This window comes from Mastigoproctus giganteus, chromosome 7, assembly GCF_048544385.1.
Source record: "Mastigoproctus giganteus isolate SK-2022 chromosome 7, ASM4854438v1, whole genome shotgun sequence".
NCBI classification, from domain to species: Eukaryota; Metazoa; Arthropoda; class Arachnida; order Uropygi; family Thelyphonidae; genus Mastigoproctus; species Mastigoproctus giganteus.
The window spans coordinates 148,396,842-148,424,358 of NC_143581.1; the positions used below are offsets into that span (position 1 = coordinate 148,396,842).

At 37.7% G+C, this 27,517-nt stretch overlaps 1 protein-coding gene across 1 annotated transcript in view; it reads right to left on the reverse strand.

Annotated features, from left to right (window-relative positions):
* Positions 1 to 252: 252 nt before the first annotated feature.
* The window catches only part of LOC150083256 (lachesin-like), a 467,532-nt gene continuing 440,267 nt past the window's right edge, over positions 253 to 27,517 (reverse strand). Inside the window, exons 6-10 of the mRNA XM_090378452.1 lie at positions 27,198 to 27,485; positions 13,952 to 14,020; positions 10,340 to 10,438; positions 5,497 to 5,589; positions 253 to 1,116 (exon numbers count right to left, since the gene is read on the reverse strand). Coding sequence (XP_090234578.1) covers positions 1,022 to 1,116; positions 5,497 to 5,589; positions 10,340 to 10,438; positions 13,952 to 14,020; positions 27,198 to 27,485 — 644 coding nt within the window. The 3' untranslated portion in view covers positions 253 to 1,021. The remainder of the gene's footprint in view (positions 1,117 to 5,496; positions 5,590 to 10,339; positions 10,439 to 13,951; positions 14,021 to 27,197; positions 27,486 to 27,517) is intronic.

Consider the following 27,517-nt stretch of genomic DNA (forward strand, 5'->3'; position numbering starts at 1 on the left):
GTTTTTCCCTTCGATTTGTTTTATTTAATATTCTTAATTATCGTTCGAAATTGCATTGAAAATATAGCCTCCAAACATCTATTACCAATTTTATTAAATGATTTTTTTTCTTCATTACATTAAGTGACATTCGAAATGCATGACAAGTTGTTTTTTTTTTCTCTGAGCAACATTTCAGGTGAGCGTGTTTTAATGAAAACACTGCTGTTTTAAAATAAACCACTATCTCCCACCCCCTCGCCCTTCCCCGTGAATGGAATCTGCCAGACTTAACACAAAATATTGAGCCGTAAACGGCCCATTAGTCTATTTCGTCAGCACAACTCATCTAGTTCAATTTTAAGTCTAGAATTTGGAGACTTCCTTAAGTCTGTCCGTATCCTGTTCATGTTCAAGGGATTATCTTGTAGTTCGATGAAAGAGTCTTCGTTAAGAGTAAGATGAAGAGGATTCAACGTGATAACATCGTGTAAGATGATGGCGGCATAACTAAGTAAATAACTAAGATTTAATTATGGATGATGGAGAATCTTGAAGAAGGAAGAAAGCAAATTGTCTTAAAGTGCCTTCCTTGGCCGTCCATACTCACCTCAATTTTTCACAACAGACGATTAAGGAAAGAAATAGAGCGAATGTATGAACAGCACCAAGAGAAGATGAGGGGTTGGTTGTTATTTTCTTCGAAGATGAAATGTATTGCCTGCACAGCAGTGTGAAGTCTTTTATATTTTGTTCGCTGCTGCATTTTCCGTAGTTTCCGTGCACCCTAACACAAACAAGATATGCGCACGGATGCGGATTTCACAAAAATCTCTTAAGTTTCTAGACACGATCGTCGATTGACAGCACATTCTGTATGCAGTCGAATTGGCACCTCAGGAGTCTTCATTGTCGCGTTTTTTTTCATTCAATTTTTAAAGACGGATTGGTTCTTCCATATTGCTAATGAGTGACAATCATCGCTAGCACTGTACCCGCTTTCTGGATGACACGTCTTCCATAGACGCTGGAATAGGCGAAGTTAGATATGACATAGAAACCACATGCTCACCATCATCATATTCACCCACGACGTGCATTCGTTTATTCTCAGACATCCCTGGCTTCCATTTCCTGCTGAAAGAAAGAAAAGAACACTTATTCACTATCCATGAAATGAAAGAAATAACTACTAGTCGTTATGTATACTGCATCTTTGTCTTTAAGGAGGATTGATTAATACAAATGCAGATATTTGATTTGGAGGATTGATTAATACAAATGCAGATATTTGATTTTATATTTTTATACATGAAAAAGACGCATCTATAATTATAATGTACTACGCTTATCTTGCGTTATTTGAGTTCTGAAGAGTAATAAGAGTAGATCTCATCGACGTTATTGAGACATGTCATGCTTGTCTTTTAGTGTTCGTAGGCCCCAAGTGCTCTTCATGCTTTGGATTCACTACTTTATATCGAACATATTAAAATACTCCAAGTGAAATCAACTTTTCTTTTGTTTTCAAAGAAATTAGTAAGTGTTTCTACAAATTTGGTTTTGAAGTGTATTTTCGCAACATTTACTTCATCACTAACTGGCAATACGAACTTTTATGATGTAGTTGATGATTTTGCTAACAGAAAAAGCCAAAGAGAGAATTCATATTAGGAATCTGTGCTTAAAGATTACCTTGTAAAATTTTATTGTTGAAAATCGTTGAATTCTATTTGAATTATATTTTTTTGGGTCCTGATTTTGTCGTAGGTCCTAGGGACAGTAGTGCTAAGTTGGATGTTAAGTTGTTGGACTACAACTTAACAAATATTCAACGTGATTTTCTCGAATACGCTGTTCACTACACTTCTCCAAGGCCTTTGAATCCTTAACTAAAAGTTTGAATGTTGGCTCTCTAATAGAATCGCTAGCGTTGATCACGTCATTATTAGTCATCGTGGGTAGCACAGTTGGTAGGATCGCCGTCCTCCTCACACTGGGTGGAGAAGACCTGAGTTCAAGTCTTGTTTTAAACGCGAGGAAGTTCTATGGGCCTTTTACACAACGTGGCCGAGTTAATCGATCTCGGCGAGGGTAACGTGGATTTTTCTCCCGGAACTCGGGTTTTGGAACAGAAAACAAAAAATCGACCTTAGAACACGTAATTCGCAGACAATATACACTCAGCAATATGGTCTTAGTAGCTAATGCTCCTAAAATCCAAAAACAACGGCATTATTGGTAATCAACTTTACTTTTTTTAATCTCATTTTTTACTGATTGGTTTGCTCAGATCTTTTCAAAAGTTTGCATTCTTAGAAAATCTTCAAAATCACCCACCATCGTATTTGATATTAGGTTATAAAATGCTTTTTATTAATCAAGATAATTCATCTGAGTGCAGTGTGTGCGTTGTTTCATGGTCGAATATTGCCAAATTGATTGATTCCGATTAAATCTTGAGGGCGAATCGAAAATTATCAAAACTTTATACGAAACAAAAAAAAAAAAATACAAGAAAAAAACCGAAAGAGAATCATTGCTGCCAAGGAGATACATGTAATAGGAAGAACTGTATTTAATTATGAAGAATTTGTACATTAACGCTTGTTTTCTTGCAGTCAACAGTGTCGAGAAAATGATCCTGGCCAAATATTTTTTTTCCCTTTTTTTAAAGCATTGTTTGGGTTATTTTATTACCTGTTGCTAAAGAATGATTATATTTATACTAAAATCGGTTAAATTCATTTTTTTTTGTTGCTTTGGCTTGTAATTTTTACCTTAGAACGCGCATACAGTAAACTTGAAATAGGAAATCGAACAAGTTCTGCTATAACTCCTCTTATAAAAGGGAAATGCATAAACTGAGCGTGGCAATTACTATCAATAAAGTAGTACGATGGAGGGGACAAGCACAGAGCGCTGCTATAATTAATGCCTTTTATATTCAGCGTGCGGTTGAAGTGCCATTAAGGAAGATGTGAACTTGTGGAAATAAATATAAATCAGAGCAGCGATACGAGACGATTGCCATCTCACACATATAATAACGGACAGAAGAGTAAACAATTCAATTATATCGGAGTTGTCTACAAATACGTTCTCCTGCCGAAAATTGAGTTTGTTTCTTTTCCCCTTCCGATTCTTACTCGGTGCATTCAGCAGAGAAATGAATTTTAGTGTCTGAAAAATCTTCAATGAGAATAAATCATGATTCGCATGTCAGGCGATAGCGTGGGGACGGTGCCAAACACACTGCCGGCTAAATTTAACTTGTTCCTATCACATTAGCATGCGATGTGATTTTCTTGCTGTGTTTGTGTCGCACTGTTGCCAGAAAAAGGCAGTGGAGAAGTGTCACGTGATTTGTATACGTAATTCTCAAACTTTTGTTGGCTAACGGAAAATAACGCGCGAGGTGAACGAAATCGGAGGGGGAAAACAAAAAAAAAAAAAACAGAAGAAAACAATTTATATTGGATTTCTTTGTGTGTTAGGAGAAAAATGCAATTTAGGGAGTTTGTGTTCCAAATAAGAAAATAAGATAGGGACTCTCGTGACAGAATTCTCGCATATATACATTTGACCTTCTGAAATACATGGATGGAACGCATGGGATGGTTTGTTGGAAATTAAACACGTTTTACTGAGGAGGGGAGAATTAGAAATAAGTCGAAGAGAATTGAAGGAATAATGGTTTACTGATATTAAAAGAAAGAGCAACACTTGCAGTCGAACAGGAAGAATTGAAGATCGACAGGTGGATCAGAATGATCTAATTGTCGTATAAGCACTCTGCTCAGAATGACGAATTATTATGGTTGAGAGAGACAGATAAACAAAGAAAATAATTCACGATGTCACCATTAGATTCATCTCTTTCCTAGTTCATGATGTTACCATTAGGTTCATCTGTTTCTTAGTTCATGATGTCACCACTAGGTTCTTCTCGTTCCTAGTTCATGATGTCACCACTAGGTTCATCTCGTTCCTAGTTCATGATGTCATCGCCTGGAGGAGATGGATAGTTTCCTTAGTTGTTGTAAATGTTTCACTGCTTGGGCATCTTTCACCATTATTAAAACAGAACAATTACAAGCACGGTATGCGGTTGATTAAAATATCCACTGATTTCGGAGAGATAGAATTACTGGCTTAACCATCAGTCCCAACCTTTTGCTTTAAGCGGACCAACAAAATGTGTAAGTAAAATAAATGAATAAAACTGGAGGACCGGTTAACAGAAGGAGGGACTATTATTTTTAACACTATCAGACATTTAAATGTATGTTTCTGAAGAGGAGATGCATGTAAGGACGTTTATGAAGCAGTTGGTATGTAACATACCATAGGTGTTTAGATGTCAAGAGGATATTTAGCTGTAATGAGGTTGTTAGTGGTTATGTTATTGCCCAACAGTTAATCTTACCTAACTCAACACTGTAACATGAATGTGTCACGTATTAACACCACGCAGTGTACAGAAAATGGCCGAATTCCATGATGGAATATGCTATTCGGGTTTTAATTCGTTGTCCAGTTGGAAGCTGAAAATTAATTGGATACAGAACAGAGCAGCTTCTAGTTTGGACTCAGGCATTCAGCATACATATAAGCAAATAAAAATCCGTATCGGAGCTCTGCAAATGATTCTCCGCCCACCAAAGAAACGGTTTGGTGCTCTTTTAGCAAATACCAGCTTTATCCCCAGAAAATAGTAGGGAAATTAGTTCCAGTTGCAAGAGAAAACTCATTAAAAAAAGATCGCCCAACTTCACTCATATAATTGAATATGACAGCCATAGGAAAGAAAATCGATAGTGCATAAGGCCAATAGACTGGGAAAATTTTAAGAATTTGGAATTCGGAAATATTGATTTTAAACAGTAATTAAGGAAATAGTTTTAAATAATATCTAAGGAAAATATGTTTTACTGACAAGTTTCATCTGTTATTAAAAATAACGGTTTTAAAGTCAGCCGAAGTTAACATATTTCAAGATTTTCATATTATGTTGATGATTTACAACGTTGTTTTTAAAATGGATGCATGCGAGAAAGTGGTGATTGTATTAGGCTCAACCAGAGGGTTGCAATCCTCCTTTTCCCCTCATTAAGGGATTTTGATATTCTGTTGAAGAGTGACGTATCATAATAAATTAAACACATGAAGCATAGGCATCTGAGGCAAAGAGGCAAAATAAACGTGTTATGATTAGTAAGGGATGTTTGCAGATTCCAGTTTGTTCAAAAACAAAACAAAGGGGGTTTTAAGAAGCAGAAGGAGAAGTAACAGTGAAATATTGTAACTGTCTGTTGCCTGCTGTATATCAGTTTCCATACTACAAACGAATTTCCTTGTTAAAAGAAACTAACAAGATTCTTTTAATGGAATAAAAAAAATTAAGAAAGTGTTAGTTGTCACATGGCTCTCGAAATATGCCTTACAATATTAGATGGTAACGTTTTGTTTCTTTAAATAATACCATTTCGCTGCATATTATTAAATATGTTTTACCCGTCTTGCTTCGTTGAGTTGGCGCTTGTTGTGTCCTTCTGGAAGTTTCTTCATCTTCTGTCCTGGTATCTTTAGATGGACTCATCTGTTTCTCTGTAAGAAAGTAAAAAAACGTTAGTAAGCCAGTAGCTAAATTACAAATTTGCTGGACTCCCTTCCCTCGAGATTTGGGAATAAGGGGCATCTTGTACTCATTGTAACCATACGATACTAGTCATTTGGTCCCTTGACTTTTTGGAAACCACGGGTTGGTTTCCAAAATCTTCTGACACGTTCTTCTTTTCAATGCTTCACTTTTTTACTGTGAATCAATTTCAGGCATTATTCTGTTATTTATCGCTTAAATATTACAATGAAACAGGATCAGCGCAAAGTCTGGTTGTAACACATTGCACCTCTCCAAAAAAACTTTTCAATAATACGCTTGTGGGCAGTGGCGAATATACTGAAGGGGACCAAAACAGACTTTGGGAAATCTTTGAGCTTTAAGCATCGTGTAGCAGTAAAAGAAATTCATATTATTTTTGTGACAAGGAGTTGGCTGTAGCCCCTATCTGGGATCACCATTGCTTGTGAGAATCACGTGATAGGAAGAGAATCGACAACGCAGCTGGCAATCGATCGTATTTAAAAGACACCTAAATCTGTGACTTCTGTTGTTTTCACACTGAATCTCGGATTAACCTGTTTTTTTCATGCAACATATTTGACAAGCTTAAGGGTTTTGCAGTGCTTTTGTAAAATAACTTTCAGTCTCTAATACTTCAGTAACCCGATTTTTGTAAAAAAAAAAAGTGACATCATGATGTTTTGGAAATGACATTTAATTTTATTTTTCACGTGGTGCCCTGTCAGCGTAATGTGAACAAATTTGTGAAGAGTAGTGGTTCATATGAAAGCCTTCCCCTTCACTTGTTAATGATTGTTGACAATTTTTTTCAAAAGTGACTGCATAAATTGAATCAGAGAGAGAGAGAGACAGTGTGGATACTTTCGTGTGATAAACGGCCATTCATATTTTGCGGCTGATAAGCATCCTAGATGCTTATTAGCCACAAAACAGAACATTGATACAGCCAGAACAGGAGACATTCAAATATGTTAGGTTTCAGTCAGGAACCAGTTTAAAAGAAAGATTTTAAGGAGAATATGCTTAAAAAGGATGGGGGAGACCACTTAACACTACTTATTTCTTCTGTTTTGATCTTTAAACTTAGTAGGTGAATAAATTAAAACAAATTTTATTGCTTCACACTATAATTCACATTGTTTATTAATGTAGTCACTACTTTTCCCAGTGCACTATTTCCAGTTATTTCCAGTCATTCTCCGATGCATGGTGTGTGAAACAAAATGAGTAACTTCACTGAACTACCCTTTCACCCACTTTACACTTTCATTTTCGGTATGACATTGACTCAGCTTCCACCATCTCCAAAACTATGGTCGAATGCAGAATGTTGAGTAGCAAGAAAGGGGCCCAAAACAAGGCTTGGGAGGATATTTCGTCGTTATCCCATGACAAATAATCTAAATAGCCTTCAAATATGCAAGCATCAAAACACGTTACGTTAGACGTCAGAACCAGAAAGGATCTTGGATTCGTGTCACATCCCATCACTCATGCAGTGACACTTAAACTCATCTGGAATAAAGTTCGGAAAATGAAGAGCACATACACATCGCACACTTCATCGATCCTAGAGCATAATGGGCGTATAATTTCTGGTCCAACTGCAATTCCAAACACTCTAGGGGGAGATATTTGCTAAAATGTCTGCCGAAACATCAAACCCACAGAGTTCCTGGCCCTCAAACAAAAAGCTGAAAAGCAGAATTTGAAGCTGTCTTCAAGAATGTGAAATTGAAGCGGCACTATCCCTATGCGAGGCAAGTTCCGTCAGCCAGATGACATCCATTATGAGATGATTAAACGTCTTTCATTTGATCTATGGATTGGTTGCTCTGTCTGTACAACAGAATTTCTCTTGAAGACCAGTTTCCGGACTCTTGCATAAGGTAATCGTACTTGTCTTCCCAAAGCCAGGAACGGATCTAAACATTCCGAACAATTACCGCCGAATTGAAGCTGCTTGTGCAATATCGTAGAAAGGATATTCAATGCCGGCTTAATATAATATTTAAAGCAAATTACCTCCTTTCCAGAATATAGCGTGGCTTCCTAAGGAACTAACACTCGACCACTTTTTTTTTTTTTTTGATATGGAAAAAGCGCTTGATACGGATTAAAGATTTGGTGTTCTAAAAGATACCTGCAGTCTTGGTCTTAGAGGACATCCAGCACTTTTTATTAAAATTTTTTTTTGAACCGCTGATTCCAAGTTCATGTGTGGTCCGATCTCTCTCGACCTCTTTTACCAAGAGGAGGGAGAGTCCCAAGGGTCAGTGCAAAGTGTTACGCTCTTTGATATCAAATTTAATTCTATCACTGAACATATTCCTCCAGCAATGAAAAGTTCCCTATTTGTTGATTTCCGTATCTTCGCTCAGTCATGTAATGTGAGTTATGTCATGTTGCAAAGACAATTTGCAACAAGCTATCGACTATCTCATCTCCTGGGCAGTGGCTAATAGTTTCGGGTTGTTATCTCACAAGACCCTCTGCGTACACCTTTTGCTGCAAATGGAACCTTCACCTTGACTCAGAACTAAAGCTCGGATAAAACATCATTCTAGTAGCGCCCGAGACAAAATTCTTGGCGCTTGCATTCAATAATGCGAAATTCTTGGGACTTTTATTCGATAATATTTTGACATTCCTACCACATATCCATCAAATGCGGCCGAAGTATACAAGGGGCTTGAACCTCCTACGTGCCATCTCATCTAATAATTGATGAGCATACCGCTGCATTTTACTCCGCCTCTATCGTGAACTTATCCAAATTAAATAAGATTATGGGTTCCAAGTGCATCTATCTACTATAAACAATAGTGTACTTCGATGGCTAGACCCAATTCATCATCAAGCATTGCTACTGGAGAATTTAAATCATCGCCTGCCCACAGTTCCTTATATATATAGGCCCTAGCCATTGAAATCTCAGAAAACTTAGGTGGCAGGGTCTGCCAGAGTAAAATATAGAGCTACTGGGTACCTGGTCTGCCTCCACGGGGCCAAATGTGGGCAATGTTGGGTCCCATCAGGAGTCAAATGGCCATCTGGCCATTTGACTCCTGATGGGATCCTCTGCACAAATGATATCCTCTGCACAGACAGAACGGTATCTGAGTAGATTATCCCGTCTGCAATATATACACCGGAGAGTTGTATTTTGTAGAGCTAGCCTCGGAACACATCAAAACTAATAATTATCAAAGGTGTATGGTATACACAGATTCTTTAAGTACAGGCTTCATCAATGAGGAGTTATAATTCTCATTCAGTACTGTCCAGGGTTTAGCATAAGTTATATTCTTGTGGTAATAAACGGATTTTAATATTTTCTTTACGAATCTATTTCGACATCCATTTCAGCTGGAATCAGTCCCAACCCACATTGGAATCAGGGCTAATGATCTGTCAGATGCTGTAGCCAGATCAACACAAACTACAGGCAAGTTATAAGAAATATATTACACTCCCAATGACAACAATTATGACACGGACAGATCACCACCAAGCTGTATCAGATTAACCCTGTAATCGAAGCGTAGGAATCGTACAGAGGAAGTTGTTCTTGCTCGCCACCGCATAGGATGCAGTGCGGATGACCCTCTCATGTGTAAGGCTGCGACACTGTTTTAACCATTAGACATATTTTAACTGAATGTCCACGATTTAGACATGGAAGAAGTACAGTGTGTGTGTGTGTGTGCTTTTAGCCATCTTGCTGAGCACTATGCGCTCAGTCAGATACTATCTGACAATGACCACGTGTCAGCTGTTTTTAACTATTTAAAATTTAATTAACTTGTTTAGACCTATTTAAGATATACTATTTTATTACTTTTAATACTTATTTTATATGGTTTATATCTTTTTTGACGATTTTCTATACTTATATAGCATACAGTCCTTTCATGACATAGCGACCAATTTTCATGGGTCACTGTTTAATTTTATCTCATTTTATCTTTTACCATTTTTATAATTATTATTTTATTCGTTTACTGTTGGTGCATTATAGCCTATGCGCTAATGCGCCAATAAACTCTCAACCAAACCAAACCAAACCAAACCAAACCAGCATAGGATCTAGTCTCTACCCTCGATTTGTTGCAGTTTACATAGCAGAATAATTTTAAAAAGAAAGTTTATAAAATAAAATTAGGAATATAGTGCATATCCTTCAAAACCTTGACAGAATATGAGAAAGGATGCCAATATAATAATTAAAGAGAACCAGCTATATTACAGGTAGCCATAGGTTTTGGAGGAGGTGGAATGAGGTTTGAATCTATGAATAAGGTTTGAATATATGAATGAGGTTTTGAATCTAGGTTGGAATCTATTTTGTGGTCAAACTTTACACATAGCACAATGACACGACCTACAAGAATAACGAAATAAAAGTGAAAGAGGGCTTACGTGATAAAAGGTGGTCCCTGTTGGTTACTACAAATTTGTTCTCTCCTCAAGCGATCCAGCTGGACATGAAGAAACAATTCAATTGCTGACTGTACAACTCATTTATGTTCAACGTATACCCAGTGCTTGCTACGTATTTAGGAGAACAGTATCACATGATTTAAAAAAAAAATTCAGGTCGATTTTTTGTTTAGCTTACCAAACACATAATTCCTTTGAGCCCAACCCTAAAATTATTTGTTTCAATGTTCCATCATTATTACTTAGTTATTTTTATATCTTTAAGCTCACCTGATGATAAATGGTGGGACTCGTCACGGAGAGAATTGGTAGCTGGAACGCCATAGCTTTTCCTGGACACAAGCGAATCGTTCTTAATAGTTTGGTAATCTGAAAGTAAAGTAAAGAGTTTCGTTAACAGCAAATATTAAACTGAAAGAAAAAATCATTTGAATAGTGATTTGGGTTCAAAGGACAAGCAATTTTTGAATCGTAAGAGATTGTTGGGAAAATCCTTACGGTTGAAAAGCGGATAGGGTGGTGCTCTTTGACGCTGTAGAAAGGGCCTGGGTTCGATTCCCTTCGCCGTCACAGTTGAGAAATATTTTCCGTTGGTTTTACGGGCCTATTTTTAATACAAACAAAAAGATACCGTTTGTGATTCCTTCGTCCCCCCCAAACAAGCATCTCACCTATGATGATTTTGTATGAATACTCTCAACCAACAAGCCTGCATTATGTAATTACCACCTGGAAGGTGAGGTAAACGAGTGATCAGGAGTGCAGTGCAGTAGCACACGTTCTTTGATGGATCGTGGTTCAAGCCCATTACTGCTAAATAAGATTAACGATTGTATTCATGATTTATTTTAAAGTCCTCGAACCTGGTAGTCGTTCGGGAGTATAAACGAGAACATGTGGTTCTCCCTATATACAAGTATGGCAGTTCTTAAGTTCTCATAATGGCATCACCTCATAAAACAAAATTATTCTGACAAGAATATAAGAACTGTAAATAGAAAAGCATTTATAATGACCTCTGACAGCTGACCATAACATGAAAGTTATTAGAACCTGTGGTACTTAGTACCGTTCATGGATTAGATTACTGATTATTATTATATAAATTATAATAACTACTATATTTAATAATTTATTATATATTATTTGTTTATTCTATACGAGTTTGGCAATAAAGTTCCTGGACTAGTTCCCTAAAAAGAACACAAAGTGAAGGAGCTCAAAAATGGTTTTATTTTCATTCAAAGAAATCACCACCTGATTGAATGCACTTGTTACACAAAGTTCTAAAAGTTTCTGAAAAGAGTCAGCGAAGGCGTCCAAAGACATGATGATTAGTTCAGCGGTTACGTGTTTCTTTATATCCTCAACATCGTAAAATATCTTTCCTTTTAGGGTAGTTTCACCTTAGGAAAGAGGAAGAACGCTGGTTGAGCTGTACGATGCCATGTTTCGTCCAAAATGTCTTCACAACGAGTGCAGAATGGATGGGGCATTGTTCTGCAACAGTCAAGGTGTGGACAGTGACCCAAGTAAAGGAAGACCGATCTCAGCTACAGACCTTGCCATTGTGGCTAAGTGGACGTGGAATACTTAGTCCTTGAAGACAGTCGTGTGACTATAAATTTTATAGCCATTCTCTGTTTGCACCAAAATGCATGAGTTGGTGCACATTGTATAAGGCGGCATCCCTTGACACCTTAAAAGTTCCACAGGTAAAATTGTTCTGCTCAATTGTTGGAACTTTTGCAGAGAGAATTTTTGATTTTTTTGACCGAACTGTATCGATGGATGAATGCTGGATACATCACTATGGCCCAGAAACAAAACAGAATGGAAGCATTCATCTTCACCAACCCTCCTAAAAGGCAATTTTCAATTGTTTAACGTGAAGGCCATGTTGCCAGTTTTCTGGGACTCTAAAGGTGTCATCCTTACAGATTATTTTCCAAAAGGCAACAGAATAACTGGGGAATACTACAAAAACTTCCAAGCTATCCAAAGGTGTCCAAATTCTACTTATTGGCCGCACCCCTTATTACGTTGCCTGTTTGACACCCTTTAGCTAATAATGCTCCTGTTCACTGGGTTGCTCTCACAGTGAACAGGCCTTTTAAAGAACATATAACATATGTACCTTATAATCAGATGTGGCTTTGAAAATGTGCAATACCCACCTTATTCTTCGACTTCACACTTTCAGACTTCTTCCTCTTCCCTAAAATGAAGAAACCATTACCGGGGACGAAGATTTCAAACTGATGAAGATAATTAACGAAATGAAAGCCTGTTTTTCTGTTTAAAGTGAGGAGTTCTGTTTAAGAGGCCTGAAAGAGCTTATCCACAGATGGGAAAAATGCGGCTCTTGAAGGTAACTTTACAGTGTAGAGAAGGGTGAAACTGACATTCCAAGTTTCAAACCTTAACTGAAATATTTCTATGAGAGTAAATACTTATTGGCCGCACCCCTTATTATGTTGCCTGTTTGACACCCTTTAGAACGTTTCTAATAAAGTTAAAAGATTAAAACTACTCCGTTACACTGAGCAGTTTTAATGCGATAACAAAACATTTTTAAAATTAAGTTTAGGTATGCTTTAATGAAACTGGAAACATGGAAATCGAAAGCGTACATCTATTCTTATTTATACTTCTGTACGTTGCGTATAAAGTATAATGGCCAACTAGTCCGAGTGTCGTTGCAGTCTTTTGTAAACGATCCTAAAATACTCGTCGGAGGCAAAACAAATTCTTGAATTTTAAAACTTAAAAAAAATGAGAAAAACGTCAGCCCTTCAATCATCCAGAGAGCAGATAGCGACGACAAACAGTTGGCAATAAATGCTCTTTCTTTGAAGTTAGGTTGTCATGCATCGATATACCACGAAAATAGGATTCTACATATATAAATCACCCTGGAATGCCAATAATGACTGTTATGGCAGAATTTCTTCCCCCATCTTTAGATAAATAGCTTACGGTAGTGAGGCTGTCCCGGAGAAATGGGAGAGGAAGTCATCCATCATATATTTACATTTGTCATTTTCACGCCACCAGTAGCAACGAACTCCATCTCTTACACCCGGCCATTTGACGTAATAAATTATATTCGCTGTGTATGGATTGCCTTTATCTGGAACGATCTGGTGTCGTAGTGTGAATGTGTTTGTCGAATAAGCGCGATGTTTGTAATGCCAATTATTTTACTTGTTTCTGCTTTCAAAAGAAGCTGAAAATAATTTCAGGAGAATTGTGCTTAAAAAGAAAATGGTCAGAAACATTAGGAAAATAAGTAGCGTATTTAATGCGGACCAACGTGTAGGATACTGATACGCAGCAGAGAGGATTACATTCATTATCTGGGACAGTGCCAAAAACAGAGAGCTAGAAGAGAAAAACATGATAAACGCGATTCAAATGATAAATACAAGAGGTAACACTAACTCGCAGTTTTAATTCTGCATTTTCTGTTAGCGTTCCACCTGTCAGAAGTAAACCCAATATTCGGGTTCTTCAGCAGTCAAAAGGAGACACGTAACATTTTTTAAAATTTTTATAATCCTAAGAAATTTCAGACAAATATTTAAATAAGAATCTTGAATCAAATTTTAAAATTTAAATTTACTTCTGGAATAAAAAATTGACATAAATAAATAAATTCAAAACAAATCCATGTTAAGTAAATGTTCCTTTTGAAAATGTAAGGTTTAATACTCAAGCATTTTATGTGATTATGGTCATAAGTCATAAACTTATAATTATGTAGTGAAAATCAATGTCCTTAGGTACAAGTTTTTGACTTATTTAAAAACCATTCTACAATCTGGCATAAGAATTCTGCTACATTCATATTTAATATATCATTGTATTCAAAGATCATACCTCTTAAACGTGGTAAATAGATTTCATAAGCAGGTGTCGGTTGGGGGACACTCGTAGGGGGAGGGATTTCTGCAAGAAATAAAAAAAACGGTCATGATTTATGCACAATATATTTTTCTGCAATTGTTTATTGTGGTATTATTTAATTATCAACTGTATTAAATCAAAGGACAAATAAAGGTTCTTAAAATTAAACTGCTGAAGACCAACTAAGAACACTGTGGTTGAGTTATCTGGTCTTGAGCGAGGGTCGCATGGTTTTTCACCTGGACTTCGTTATAAATAGTCATCAAGTAAAATAGCCAAACCCACCACAGAATATCCTCAATTTGCGTACATTTCCTTGTACTTATCCCTCACGGACTTAGTTGACACCGTGAAAATTCAAAACAACGTCATTCATCTTTATGCGCTATGCAATTATTTGGTTACAGCGCTTGATTGTGGTCCAAGTTTAATTATTATTATTATTATTAATATCAATTTATTTCCGAAGAACTGTCCTTTTACAGCTATGCAGCTAGAGGACATGAGTTATATACAGAGAAAAAAACATACAATACAGACATATGCATTGCATACAGAGCCAGATACAATATACGGCCTTAAACAGCCACTGGTGAAGATACAAAAACATAAAGTTATAAGAAATACAAAAACATAAAGTTACAACAAGTACAAAAACATAAAGTTACAACAAATAAAAGTGCATCCGGATACATCGAAGCGTGGATATTGCGGTATCACAGAGAGTCCACCTAGAGCTTGACTAAGGCATACATGTCTGCAAGAATGGAAGATCTGTAGGTTCTGTCCTTGCAAAGTTTCTCAGCGTCTATGGCTAATCTGTTAAATATTTGGAAGGAGTTGTGTGGAAACATGTTGTCCAAGGAGGACATGCTACGCAGCTTCGACCTGTATGGGGAGGTGTTGGACTGGCATCTTCTACTGTCGGACGGTCTGGCGATGACATCCCAAATATCGGGTGACTTCAGTTTTCCGGATAGAAGCTGAGAGAGGGTAAGAAGGTTCCTAGAGATGATGTGATACCTCCAAGGAAGCGTATTAAGATTGGTGACCAGAACAGATTTTGAGATTGTAGGTGTTAGCCCAGCAACCCTATTTAGCCATTTCAAGATCCAGAATTCCAGGGAGAGGAACCTGGCTTGGTATGATGAGGGTGCTGAGGACCATATAGTCGAGGCATATAATGGAATTGGGAAAATACAACGAAGAATGTATTTGATGATAAGGTCCGGGTTATGGAAGTTGGAGATCTCTTGTTTTACTGCCCATAAAGCCGAATATGTTTTCGTTCGAGTGGCATTAAAGTGAGGCAAGAAGGTGAGGTCTTTGTCCCAGATGATACCCAAATCATTATGTTGGGTGACTTTTTTAACTGGAGAATTCGCAATAATGATGTCCACCTCGTTGGTATTTTTCTTCTTAGTGATAGAGAGTTGTGCAGTTTTCTCTTTATTAATGGAGAGCCCAATCGCATGAAGGTAGTTTTCCAGTTCATGTAGCTGTCGGTTGGAGCTCACAGTAATAGACTGGAGAGACTGGGGGCATTTTGTGATGACGAAGAACTTAATATCATCTGCGTAGGTGGTAAAATTAGTACGGTTTGATAGGAAGGGTTCTAAAGATGCGGCGAAGAGGGCGGCAGAGAGAACGCCCCCTTGGGGGAGCCCTCTGGAGCAGAGAATGTGGTGATTATGGTTTTGATTTCTGATCCATAGGATCCTGGACTGAAGGAGTTTCCTAAGGAGAACTAAGATGTTGCCAGAGATTTTGAAATAGTTGCACAGTATGGTACATAATGCATGGGTGGACAGATTGTCAAAGGCCGCCTTAATGTCGAGAAACACAATATCCAGTTGCTCTTTGTTGCTTAAGGTACTTTCAATTCTGAACAGTGTGTCCAAGAGGTTGGTGATCGTGGAACGTCCAGGTAGTACACTATGGAGGTATGGAGGTTTGTGGCCGAACATGTGATGGATGAGAGCAGGAAGTATGGCTCTTTCCAAGATTTTGAGAAAAGTGCATCCTACAGAAATTGGTCTGTAGTCATTAGGCAATTTTGGGTTAGACTTTTTTGGAACTGGAGAAACATAATATGTGTTCCAGATAGCAGGGTAAACTCCTGTTACGAGGACGGAATTGAATGCATCAAGCAAGAGATCAATGATATATACACTGCACAGTTTAACCATGAAAATAGGGAATCCATCCGGGCCAGTGGTAGACTTGTTGGGAAGACTGTTGATGACCTCAGTAAGGCGTTCCTTTGTGATGGCTATTTTATCCAGTGATGTCTGGTTAGCTGGTGGATTAACCCGAATAAAGGGGTTTGGGGCAGATAGGGGCTTAGTTGCGAGCGAGTTAGCCCATGCAAGGAAGGTGTCAGTGGACATGGGGGACTGTTGATTCTTGTTGGTGAAGATTCTTTTCCCAAGTTTCATTCTGTGTGCAATCCAGTCATTCTGCGCCTTCCTCCGAATGCGTAGGAAGCGTGCCCGATGTTTTTTATAGAGTTGGTAGTCGGCTAGATCCCGTGTTTTTTGCCATTTCCTGTATAGTTTCTGTTTCATGATGAAGGCGAGTTTTGCGTCGCTGGTAAACCAGTTCTTGGTCCTGGGAGACAGGCGTACAGATTTGGAGGCCCCTTCACAGGCGATGTCTTTTAACAAGTTTGCTAAATTGGTAAGCGTTTGATCAGGATGGCTAGCAGCAATTTTTTTCCAGTCTGTAGCTTTTAGTCTTTGTAGGATGATTTGAGGTTGCATATATTTTAATGAGAAGATCTTGAGTTGGGATTCTTTATGGTCATGCTGTTCAAGTTGTCGGGGAGAACATAGACATTCACTATCAAAGGAAATTGGGAGGTTATCTGATGCAAACTTAAAAATCGGCGTTGTGAGAGTAAGATGGTCAAGGTTATGAAATAAGAGGTCTAGGTTTTGATGTCGTCTTGTAGGTTGCGTATGGGTTAGTCTAAGGCCTAGAGATGAGAAGGAGCGTACGACGTCCTTCAAAGCAGCTTCGTGTCTTGGGGAAGGCATGTTGAAATCTCCTAAAACAAAGGTGAGCATGTGAGGCTTGAGGTGGGTTATAATCCAGGTAGTTAGCTCATCCCTTGTGTCGGGATTATGGTCAGGAGGTAAATATACCGCTACAACTTGAGTTCTCACTTCTTTAACTGTAAAAATTGCAGAAATGGCTTCAAATGCAGGGGAGTCGCTGAGTTGTGCACACACACAAGGTGATGGATGTCTTTGTAAATGATGGAGACGCCACCTCCACGTTTGAGGTCCCTGCCGTTGCAAACATTTTTGTAATGGTGAGGAGTGGCCAAGTGGGTGAGTTGTCTTCCATGGTTAAGCCAAGTTTCCTGGATACAGATGAAATCATATTCGTCGAGCAGGAGGAGAGATTGCAGAGGGGCCAATTTGTTAACAATGCTGCGCACATTTTGCGAGAAGACCCTGATTGTGTGGCATGTATGGAGGTTTTTTGGAATAGATGATTGCTATTGTAGAGGACAAGTAAGCAGGGATTGCTGAGGGGATGGCCTTTTTTCGTCCGAGAAAGGTCTGATAAGTATGCCTGGAGGCCAGAAGTCGGGATCCAGAACTTTTTCGTAGGCAGTGGGTGAACATCTTACTAGAAATGAGGCGTAGCCAGTTTGCCTAGTTTTAAGCTGTTTTACTTCGATGCGGACATTGTGTTCCACAAGAAACATTCTCTTTATGGAATCGGGGCTTGTTGAGGGTCCAAACCGGGAGACAAATATCTTGGTTCTGGGCAAAGCGACAGAGATGTCATATTTCTCTGCGAGCGTCTGTTTACTAGGGTGAGTCTTTGATAATCGCTTGTTGACTAATGTTGTTGGAATTCTTTGGTTGCCTTCTAGTGGGGGAGAAAATGGGGCGGGGCTCTTGCTTCTCGAAACACATCTCTGGTCAGCGATTCTCGGTTCAGTAGCTTGGTCATGTCTGTCGTGTGGTACAATATGATCATTTCTTTCGTGAAACAGAGTCAACTTATTAGTGTGGTTCACTACACCGGTGGTTTTGTTTACTTCCTGTGGACGTTTGTCGCTTTTCTTCTTCTGATCCCGATTCTCAAGTGATTTAAGGAACTTGCAGTAATCTGATTTGATTAGAAGAGTTTCAAGGGCGCTTTCATTTTCTTTAGCCACCCTAAAGGGATTCTTATTGTGCATCTTTTCTTTTTGTGTAAGCAGTTCGGCAGACTCAAGGGGTGTCGTTTGCGTGGCTGCATCCCGTTTTGTGACTATGCAGCGGTCATTAGTGCAAAGACACCGTTCAGCACTTATTTCCTGAAGGGTGCGAGCGATTGTCCCGAGGACTTCACACAATTTTGTAGATGCTTCCTCGATTGCTATTGTTTTTCTTTTCCAATCATCCTCCTGCACCTTCAAAATCTGTCCCGCGAATTCTTTTTCCTTCTTTGCTACATGAGTTTTTAGCAGTGTTATTTGGTACCGCCAGGTGGCCTAGGTGTTAGACGTGTGTGATTCAGCTCCTGCTTTATAGTGATTTTAAGTAGTTTTTAAATGGCATCTTTATAAAATCTATGTATTGGCATGTTCCATAGATGACTATCAAGCAACTCAGCTGGTTTTTATGAAGTCTTCATCAAGATAAGTACTATTTATTTAAGCTTAAACTTTTAGTCTGCAACGTTAGTATCTGAGCCTTTGTTTAGCATAGCTACAAACAGCAACGTTATTGACTTTTGACCTGAAATTCCTACCTTGACACAAAGCTGTTCGTGACCTTGACAGTGTTCCTGCTTAAAGTCCTGCAGCCCTCTAGCAATTTTGCAGTCCGCCACTCCCACGTCCGAACTGTTTTGTTATTTCTTCAGGCTTAATACTCTTCTCTTCGATCCCCTGCTGTGTCAATAACAGCTCACCTGCTTATTTGTTACATTCTTTTTGCTAATATTTAAAGCCATTCTCAACTCTTCAACATGCCACCCAAAGAAGCGGTTTCATGCAATGTCTGTCAAAAAACAGTACGGAATTGGGTTATCTGCAAGGGAATTTGCAGTATGGTTTTTTGTGATGCATGTTCATTAATAAAGAACTTTTCTAAATCCAGTAATTTAAAAAACAATTTCAGATGCCCTTCATGCAAAAGTACTAACAAGGGGAATGCAAACTTACAGTCTCCTAATCAGCATAAGCTGAATTCCCAAGATACCCCAACAGATGCTGATCTCCTTAGCAACGTTGACCATCCCTCGTCTTCCCCCGTCAAAATAGTACAATCTCCTAAGCCCTCAGACCATACAAGGAAGTCAACTAAAGATGCCTCCGCCCAAACGGATGACGCTTCCTCTCTGTCCCCCCTGCCTTCAACAGCCCCAAACAATGATCGCTCATCTGCCTCTCTGGAACATATGCTGAGGAAACAATTTAGAGAAAATGAAGATATTAAACAACATCTTTTTCGTATTGAAGATCAGCAATGTAAATTCTACCACTTGCTTCTCGAACTAAAGGCTATGGTCGAAAGCCATCCGGTGCCTCACCCTTCTTTTCATCAGACCTCTGCAGTTCCAGCCCTCAGCCCAGATGCTGAAGAATTCGTTCCAGAAAAAACAGCTCCGCGATACCAAAAATCAAGCTCTAGCTCTCTTTCTGTCCGAGAACACAATCGTGTTTCCTCGCAACGTGTTGACACAGGAAGACAACCTATATCCACCTCTATTAGTAATCAACAAAAACCAAGCAATTTGTACGTGCACTATCAAAATTATCGCACTGAGCAATATCCTGAAGTGCCTTCCCATAATGGCTTGCTTACAAACTCCCCAGGTTTTAAGTTTCCTCGCAAAAACAACAGAAATGCAAGCATAATAGGAACAAGAAATGTGCAGTCTTGTATTAAAATTAGAAACAGAAATAGTTCGACGCTTAGAAATAATAACATTTTTATTAGCAGGCTAGACCCGAATACTACTTCCCAGCAGATGGACCAACTACTATTAGAGTTAGAAATTCCAGGTAGAGCGTTCAAAATAAGAACGAAACATCCCACATATTCATCATTTAGAATTGAGCTAAAGGATTGTGACATACAACAATATCTAAATCCTGATATCTGGCCAAATGGTCTACTCATCATGCCATTTTATGGAGCTATTGGAGGATCGGTCAACAACCCTAGTGAAAAGTTACCAACTAATTCTCAATCTGCTGAATTCTCTGCATAGCTAGAGAATAATATTCCTAATTCTCATCTTAATCCATCATTTAACTTGCCATCCAATACATCTGTTTGCAAACATCCTTCTAACACAAATATCCATCTCAGCATTTTTCTTCAAAATGTAAGAAGCATAAAAAATAAACTATCTACGCTTATTTCATTAATGGTTGAAGAATCGCATGACATCATATGTTTAGTTGAAACGTGGATGCAGGAATCTTTACAAGATGTCTTCCTACTGCCGAAGAATCTCAGCTACACGCCATTCATGACATCAAGAATTAATCGTAGAGGTGGTGGGGCAGCAATAATTTTAAAATCCAAATTTAAAGTTTTGAACACATACAACTCTAATACTTTCAACTTTGAAGGAATTTCCCTACTAATTCAAGTTAAGGAATCTCTGCTTCAAATTTATAATATTTATATTCCGCCTGGACCTACTGATGACATCATTAATGAAGTAATAACCTGGATCACCACTGTTCTTAAGCCTCAAACTAACATCATTATAATGGGCGACTTTAACCTTCCCCTGCCCAAATATAATCTACAAATGAAGCTGCTGTCTGACTCATTTTTAGTTCTAGGAGCAAACAAAATCAATGTCCCTGTTACAAGAGGTAATCAAGCGCTTGATCTTGTATACTCTAACTTTCCACTGCATGAAAAACTTAGTACGAACATTACATTTCAATCTGACCACAAAAGTATAGAACTGCAAGCAACAATTTGCTGCAGGAATCCTCGCCCCCTTCTGGAAATCACTAAAAGAATATCATCAATTAAATTCCTTCAGAAAGAAAAGTTTTTGCAGCTCTTAAAATACTACCCATGGGATTCTCTCAAAAATATTCCTATACAGGACGCCACCTTTCTTCTTATAAAATGGCTGAATCAACTGAAAACAGAGTCGGCATCCAAACTTGTTAGAATATCTTCTCACTCCAAACCTTGGTTCCAATCCCACCTGAAACCATACTTTAAAAGTAAGCAAAAATACCACAGGCAGTGGAAGAAATACGGCACTTCATCAGCACACATAAAATATAAAAAGAGCAGAGCTTTGTTTCAACTCAAAAAAATTCAGTCATACAAAAATTATGTTATGTCCACGCTAAAGCACAATAAAAGAGCACTTTCTACAAAAACAACAGCTACCTTACAGCATGATCTAGTTGTTGAATGGATAAGATGCAATATGAAAACAAGCAGATCTGACATTTTCACTGAAGGTATACAAAACAGATTTATAGCATTTAATTCCTATGAACAAGCAGACAAAGTGCAACATGTGTCTCCGGATCAAGCCCTGCTAGTTAGCCAACTTGTGAACAAAAATACAGTTCAGCATGCAGTTAACCAAATACGCCCTGATAGTAGTGAAGGCCCTGACGGCATCCCTGGTTTTATTATTAGATTGTCCAGCGTATACATCATTGATTCGTTAGTGCATATCATTTCCAGGTGCATCTGCCAGCCATTCCTTCCAAGACAGTGGAAAACTTTCAGGATTACGCTGATTCCTAAAAAAGCTTGCAGAAATAACCATTCCGGCCATCGACCAATTGCTGTTTCGTCAATAATCACTAAAATTATTGAAAAAATCATGCTCCCATATCTTCAACATGCAATCTTCGCCAAAGCACCTGTCAATATGCATTTTGGTCCCAGAGGGCGCTCCACAACAACAAGCCTAGCTGACACCATTGTACGCATCCAAACTGCATTTCAAGACAAGGCACAATGCGACGTATTTTATTTTGACATCAAAGGTGCTTTCGACAACATAGATCTCGAAAAAGCTTTTCAAATACTAAAAAATCACTTTCTCGTTGACGCAATGATTATTTCCTATCTTCAATACAGCCTAAATCGCAGACTTCTCCTCTTCCCCACTAATACTGACGATATTCTCGTCACAACCTCAACAGGCATTCCCCAAGGAGCCGTTCTCTCCAGTACAATATTTTCAGCATCTCTTCAACCACTTCTACAAGAAAATCCAAATCTACTGGCATATGCCGATGATTTAAAATTATTTATAACCTCCAAAGCCAGTGATGATATTCGCAAAGTTATCAATGATGCGAACTCACAGATTTGTGAAATCATCAAGTACCTGAAAGATCTCAATCTGAATATAAATGCAAGCAAATCTGCTCAAATTACTTATTCCCTTCAGAAACAACCCAACCACATAGAAATAAAAATTGCAGATGTCCCAATCCCAAATGTTTACGCTCACAAAGACCTTGGAGTTGTTTTTGATAAAAATCTCTCCTTTAATGCCCACTATTTATATGTTGCTCAAAAAATTCAAAAAGCAAAATGGTTAATCAAACAAGAAACAGCAGCGATTCAAGACAGAAAAACAGTCATTAAGCATGTTCAAAGATGCATCTTTCCCATTCTGTCCTATGCTTCCGAAATCTGGTCTGGTGCTCCCCAAGTAACCGTCAAGAAATTCCTTGCCCTGGAATATTGGGTTCTTAGATGGCTCAATAGGAAGCTTCGCTTTCCCCATACAATATCGAGGCAACAGCTTTATAAAAACCTAAAAACAAAGCCTCTGCAACAGATGATCAACGAGTCTGGAGTCATGCTTCTTGCAAAGATAATCACCTCTGCATGCGATTCACCAAATTTAGGCAATATAATAGCTGCCCCCAACAGGGAAAATACAAGAAACCAGCGATTCAAATCCAGCCTCTCCAGGCTCAAACAAATGGACAGAATGTTCCCCAATGCATTTCTTCACCTCATAAATCATCACAACATTGATTCCAACAGGTTAATCAACTCTGCAGCCTACAGGAGTCAGATCTCCGATGAAATGAAGAAAAATAACCCAACCAGTAATGGCAGCTGAAAGCTAAATGCCCTGTTCTGCAATTTTTAAATTCATAACTAAAATTTCTAACCATTGTTAATATCTATATAAAACTTGCTATGTACATATACTTTATATCATTCCTTTGTATTCTTATCTGCCCCTAGCCATGTGCTGTGATGGGCTTGCTGTATTTGCAATAAATGAATATTTATTTTATTTATTTATTTATTTCCGTATCGTCATTAAGCTGGGTAGTTTGGGTGTGGCTGACGTTCTGCTGTTCGCTGTCGGTGCTGCTTTAATATTTTTGGTTTGACTACTACAATCCAAGTTGGTTTCTTTCAGAAGTTGGGGGGTTATTGCAATCTTGCGTTTTGATTTGGTTTCGCTGCGGACAGATTTGAGTTTGCGACTCATTCTCGTGTGTTTCATACGATTGATTGTGCATTCCGAGACTTCGCTCTTGCGGGGAGATGCCCTTGAAAAATCGTGGCTATCGGAAGATTTGTTTTCTTGGGCGGCCTTACCCTTACTTTCGGGTATGTCGCGGTGGTTGCATTGTGGGATCACTGTGGTGTTTATGCCCGATAGGCGCTTTGCCACTTTTTTCATGTTGCCGAATAGGGCTGTTAGTTAGTGAATGGTTGATAATTCTAGTAAGGAATTCACTCTGTTAGGTCGGGACTCCCAAGGACGAAGAGTGGGGGTTCTTTCAGCTTCAAAACAAACAGCCCACGCAGTGAGGGGAAGCTCGCACGGACGACCTTGAGAGAAGCTAATGATTAAGGGACGGGACACAAAAGGCACGTAGAGCACTGTTGGCTTTTGATATAGCTAATATTAAAATCATAAATATCTTTTTACCTTGTATCTTCTGTCCGGAATCACTTAAAGATCTGGATTGGTGACTTAAATCCGCGTCGGAAGGTATAAAACTTAAGCCATAGGGTTACTGTGGCACTGAAATATTACAGATATTGGAGGAGCACGTTGTAAGGACGTCAGCACTGCTCGAACGAGAATAATTACGTTCTCAGGTTTAAACTTTACAGACAGAAAGGAATCCTTTGTAGTTCTTTCTGATGCTGATGATCAAAATTACGCACGTATTCAGCAAGTTTCACATTTAGCGGATAAAACGCAGTGGCTTCTGTTTTTCTAATGACATTTGAATGAAACGATTCCATTCTTTATTTGGAAATAACTTAATTTCTATTATCACTAAATTTCACTCATTTATGGAGCCAAACTCTCGATATGGATTTATATTAGTAGCATGTAGTCTGAGGATCATAAAAATATTTCGAAGGCAGCTTGATAATTTATTGTTTATATTTCAAACGTATTTGGGTTTTCAGAAAAAAAAAAAAAAAACATTTAAAATATAAATGGATTAGTGAATGTGGCAGTCACCAAAAGAAAACGTTGAAAGCACCACTAGTTTCTGCTATTTTGATGCGCTTCCTAATTTTTGTTTTCAGTGTGATTATTTATTATGAAAAATGCAACTCGACGTTACACAAATATAGGCGCATTATAGCCATAGTAGCTTATGCGCCATTAAACTCCCACAACAACAACAACAACAACAACACAAATATATAGGGAACACGTTCAAGATCTCATTTCATCTTAACCCTGGGTTAGACTGAAAAGTATAATTCTCGGTTGCTAGTGGACGAACTATTCCCCCTTTCCCTCCCACCGATATATTCCATGTAACTTTTTTTTTTTCATTTGATAAAGTACACAAACTGACTTTGAGCGAAATCTACGTGTTTGTACGGAACTGAATTCTAAAGTGCACTAGAGTGCAGGTTTAATTGAAAGAAAGAATAAGAAATTTGAGCTGAAAGGATAAAAATACGTTGGCCCATAGAAAATAAAAATTGCCGGTAACTTTGCTCTCTGGAATTTCCTGATAATCAATGTTCGCACTTTGTCGCCCTTCAGCCAAGCATGATGGAGATTCTTGGAAGGTTTTTAAACTTGCTTAGAATGAAAAAAAAAAAGTCGTCGAACATATCCCCCCCGAATGCATTAGTCTTTGACATTTGGGACTTTTTTGATCTTATTTTCGTGAAAGAAATAAAAAGAAAATAACCATTATGACAGAGGAATACTGTTCTTATGAACGTACTAGTTAAGGTGTTTGGATGCAATCGACAGCAAACTCAGGACCTTGAGAAATAGAAGAAATACACTTTTTTTACATTTGTTCTTTGTGCTCGTCGAAGACAAATTATTTGTAGCTGATAATAATGAAGTAAACTAAGAAAGAAAGTGCATGCAGCCTAGTTTCCTTTTGTATAAGGATGTGCACAAAGTTAATTGAAAAAAATACATTGATGAGATTTATAAAGAAATATAAATCTATAAACAAATATAGTAGTGATTTCTTTATATTTCTGTTTATCGGGTTTCTCTTTTCATGCCTAATTGGTTGTTTTTTTTAATTATCGTTAATATTTATCATTGCTTCGCTTTCAGGATTTATTTTTGTATTTCTTGTAATCGAGGTTATAGATCTAACAAGTGCTTTCGTTTTTCTGTTTGCTTCTTTGTTTTCTTATCAAACCCACAGTTCTGTTTAGGAATCTTTAAATATTATTCTTAGTTCTCTCGCCTAAATTTCAATCTAAATGCAAATTAGTGTTTATACATGAGATGAAAATATCGTATTGTTTTCTCGGTTTATGAGTTGCCTTAACATAGCATATATAGACGTGTTACATATACAGAAATCGCAACTACAGCGACGACCACACTGTGGCCCAGTTAGCCGGTGTCGGGTGAGGTGTATGCAATTTTGTGAATTTGGCTATTATTTTTGTTTGACACAAAGAAAACCATTACCCACATAAAAAATCGCGTATCCTGTTATAATAAAATAACTAAATGCTGTTATCATTGTTGTAGGACTGTATATTTTCATCCTTCTGATTTTTGTTTATAATAAAAGTGATCCAGCAATTATTTTGTTCGGATTTTTAACGAAAATATGTTTCAGAACAATAGAAGTATTTTATGAATATTTTTATTTAAAATAATAAAATTATTCAAGACGGTTATCACAGTTATACACTAAATATAGATCAATTAATAAAATCAATATATTGTCTAATGAAATTACAAAATGTATAAACAATATTATAAACATGTAGAACTAGACAAAGAACAGTTACCACCGTGTGTATTAAATGCAGTAATAATTGATACTTAAAAATACTTTCAACAAGTATAATTAGATTGCTTAATAATCATGAATAATATAAAGGATGAAATAGATATTAAAAATTGATAAAGCAAGGGATAAAATCATAGTATTTGAGCAAGGGGCAGCTGCAGCTAATTTGCAGATGAACCGTTGATCAAGTGGTCATCACGTGAAGCTGCCTTGCGACGGTCAGGGATTTTTTTTTGGTTTATTTTTTAACATGCAGCGCTACACAAATGTGCAGTCTTAAAACATTTCTGTAGTTCCAAACATTTTCGTACTTATTAGAACACGTACAGTACTGCTGAAGAAGTTTCAAAAATTCCTTAAAGTAATAAGGTAAATTGCTTAAAGGTGATGCGGCAATTACAGGTTCTTACCAACACGAAAAGAGTCGCATAGTTCTAAAAATATTCTCCAGAATGCAATACGTTTATATGTGAAAACGTGTATCACAAGTTCGCGTGATTTGAGGGATATCTGTAATACTACAGAAGTATCTGCTATAGGCACGTTCTAACGATGTACTCGTAAAAATATCATTAGGTGCAACTTGTTAAGTTACATGTGCAACTGTGCTAGAATTGTGTGCATGCTTGCGAATAGAATTTTTCTCAAACTCAGGCGAAAAATGATGGAATTCTTCTGTGTCGTGATAGTAGTTTATAATGATGTCCAAACTGGAGTGCCACATTCATTTTGAGTATTTTACTTTGAAGTGAAACTTTGAGCCTGTTTCTGTGACTAACTTTTTTATATTTAGTCTACGCTTACTTTAAAGGATTTCAGAAATGGAGTGAGAGGTATCTGAACATCTTTGTAAGGAGTTTTACAGTCACTTGCGAAGCAGGTTCATTTAGTTAGGCTGAATATTATTAAACTTTAGAGAAAATTCTTTATTGTTTCTGTTGAATACGTTTATTTAAGAAAATTACTTAGTGGACTTACCATACAGGCGAATAAACCCTTCTTTTTCTCCAAGGGTGTTTTTGGCAACGCATTTATAAGATCCAAAATCTCTTTCGTTGAGGTCACGTATCCTAAGTCTCATCAGAATTTTATAGGAATCTTCTTCTTCACTTAGTTCGTATTTCTTATTGTTCAAAAGTATAACTCCATCATTCCTTATCCACGATGTTAGAGGGCGTGGTGAAGCTTCTAACCTACATTCTAAAATAACATCTGTTCCAGCGGGTGCTCCTACCAGCTGATTTGGGACACGAATCTTGGGCTGAACTGAAAGTTGTAATATTAATTTCAGAACATTT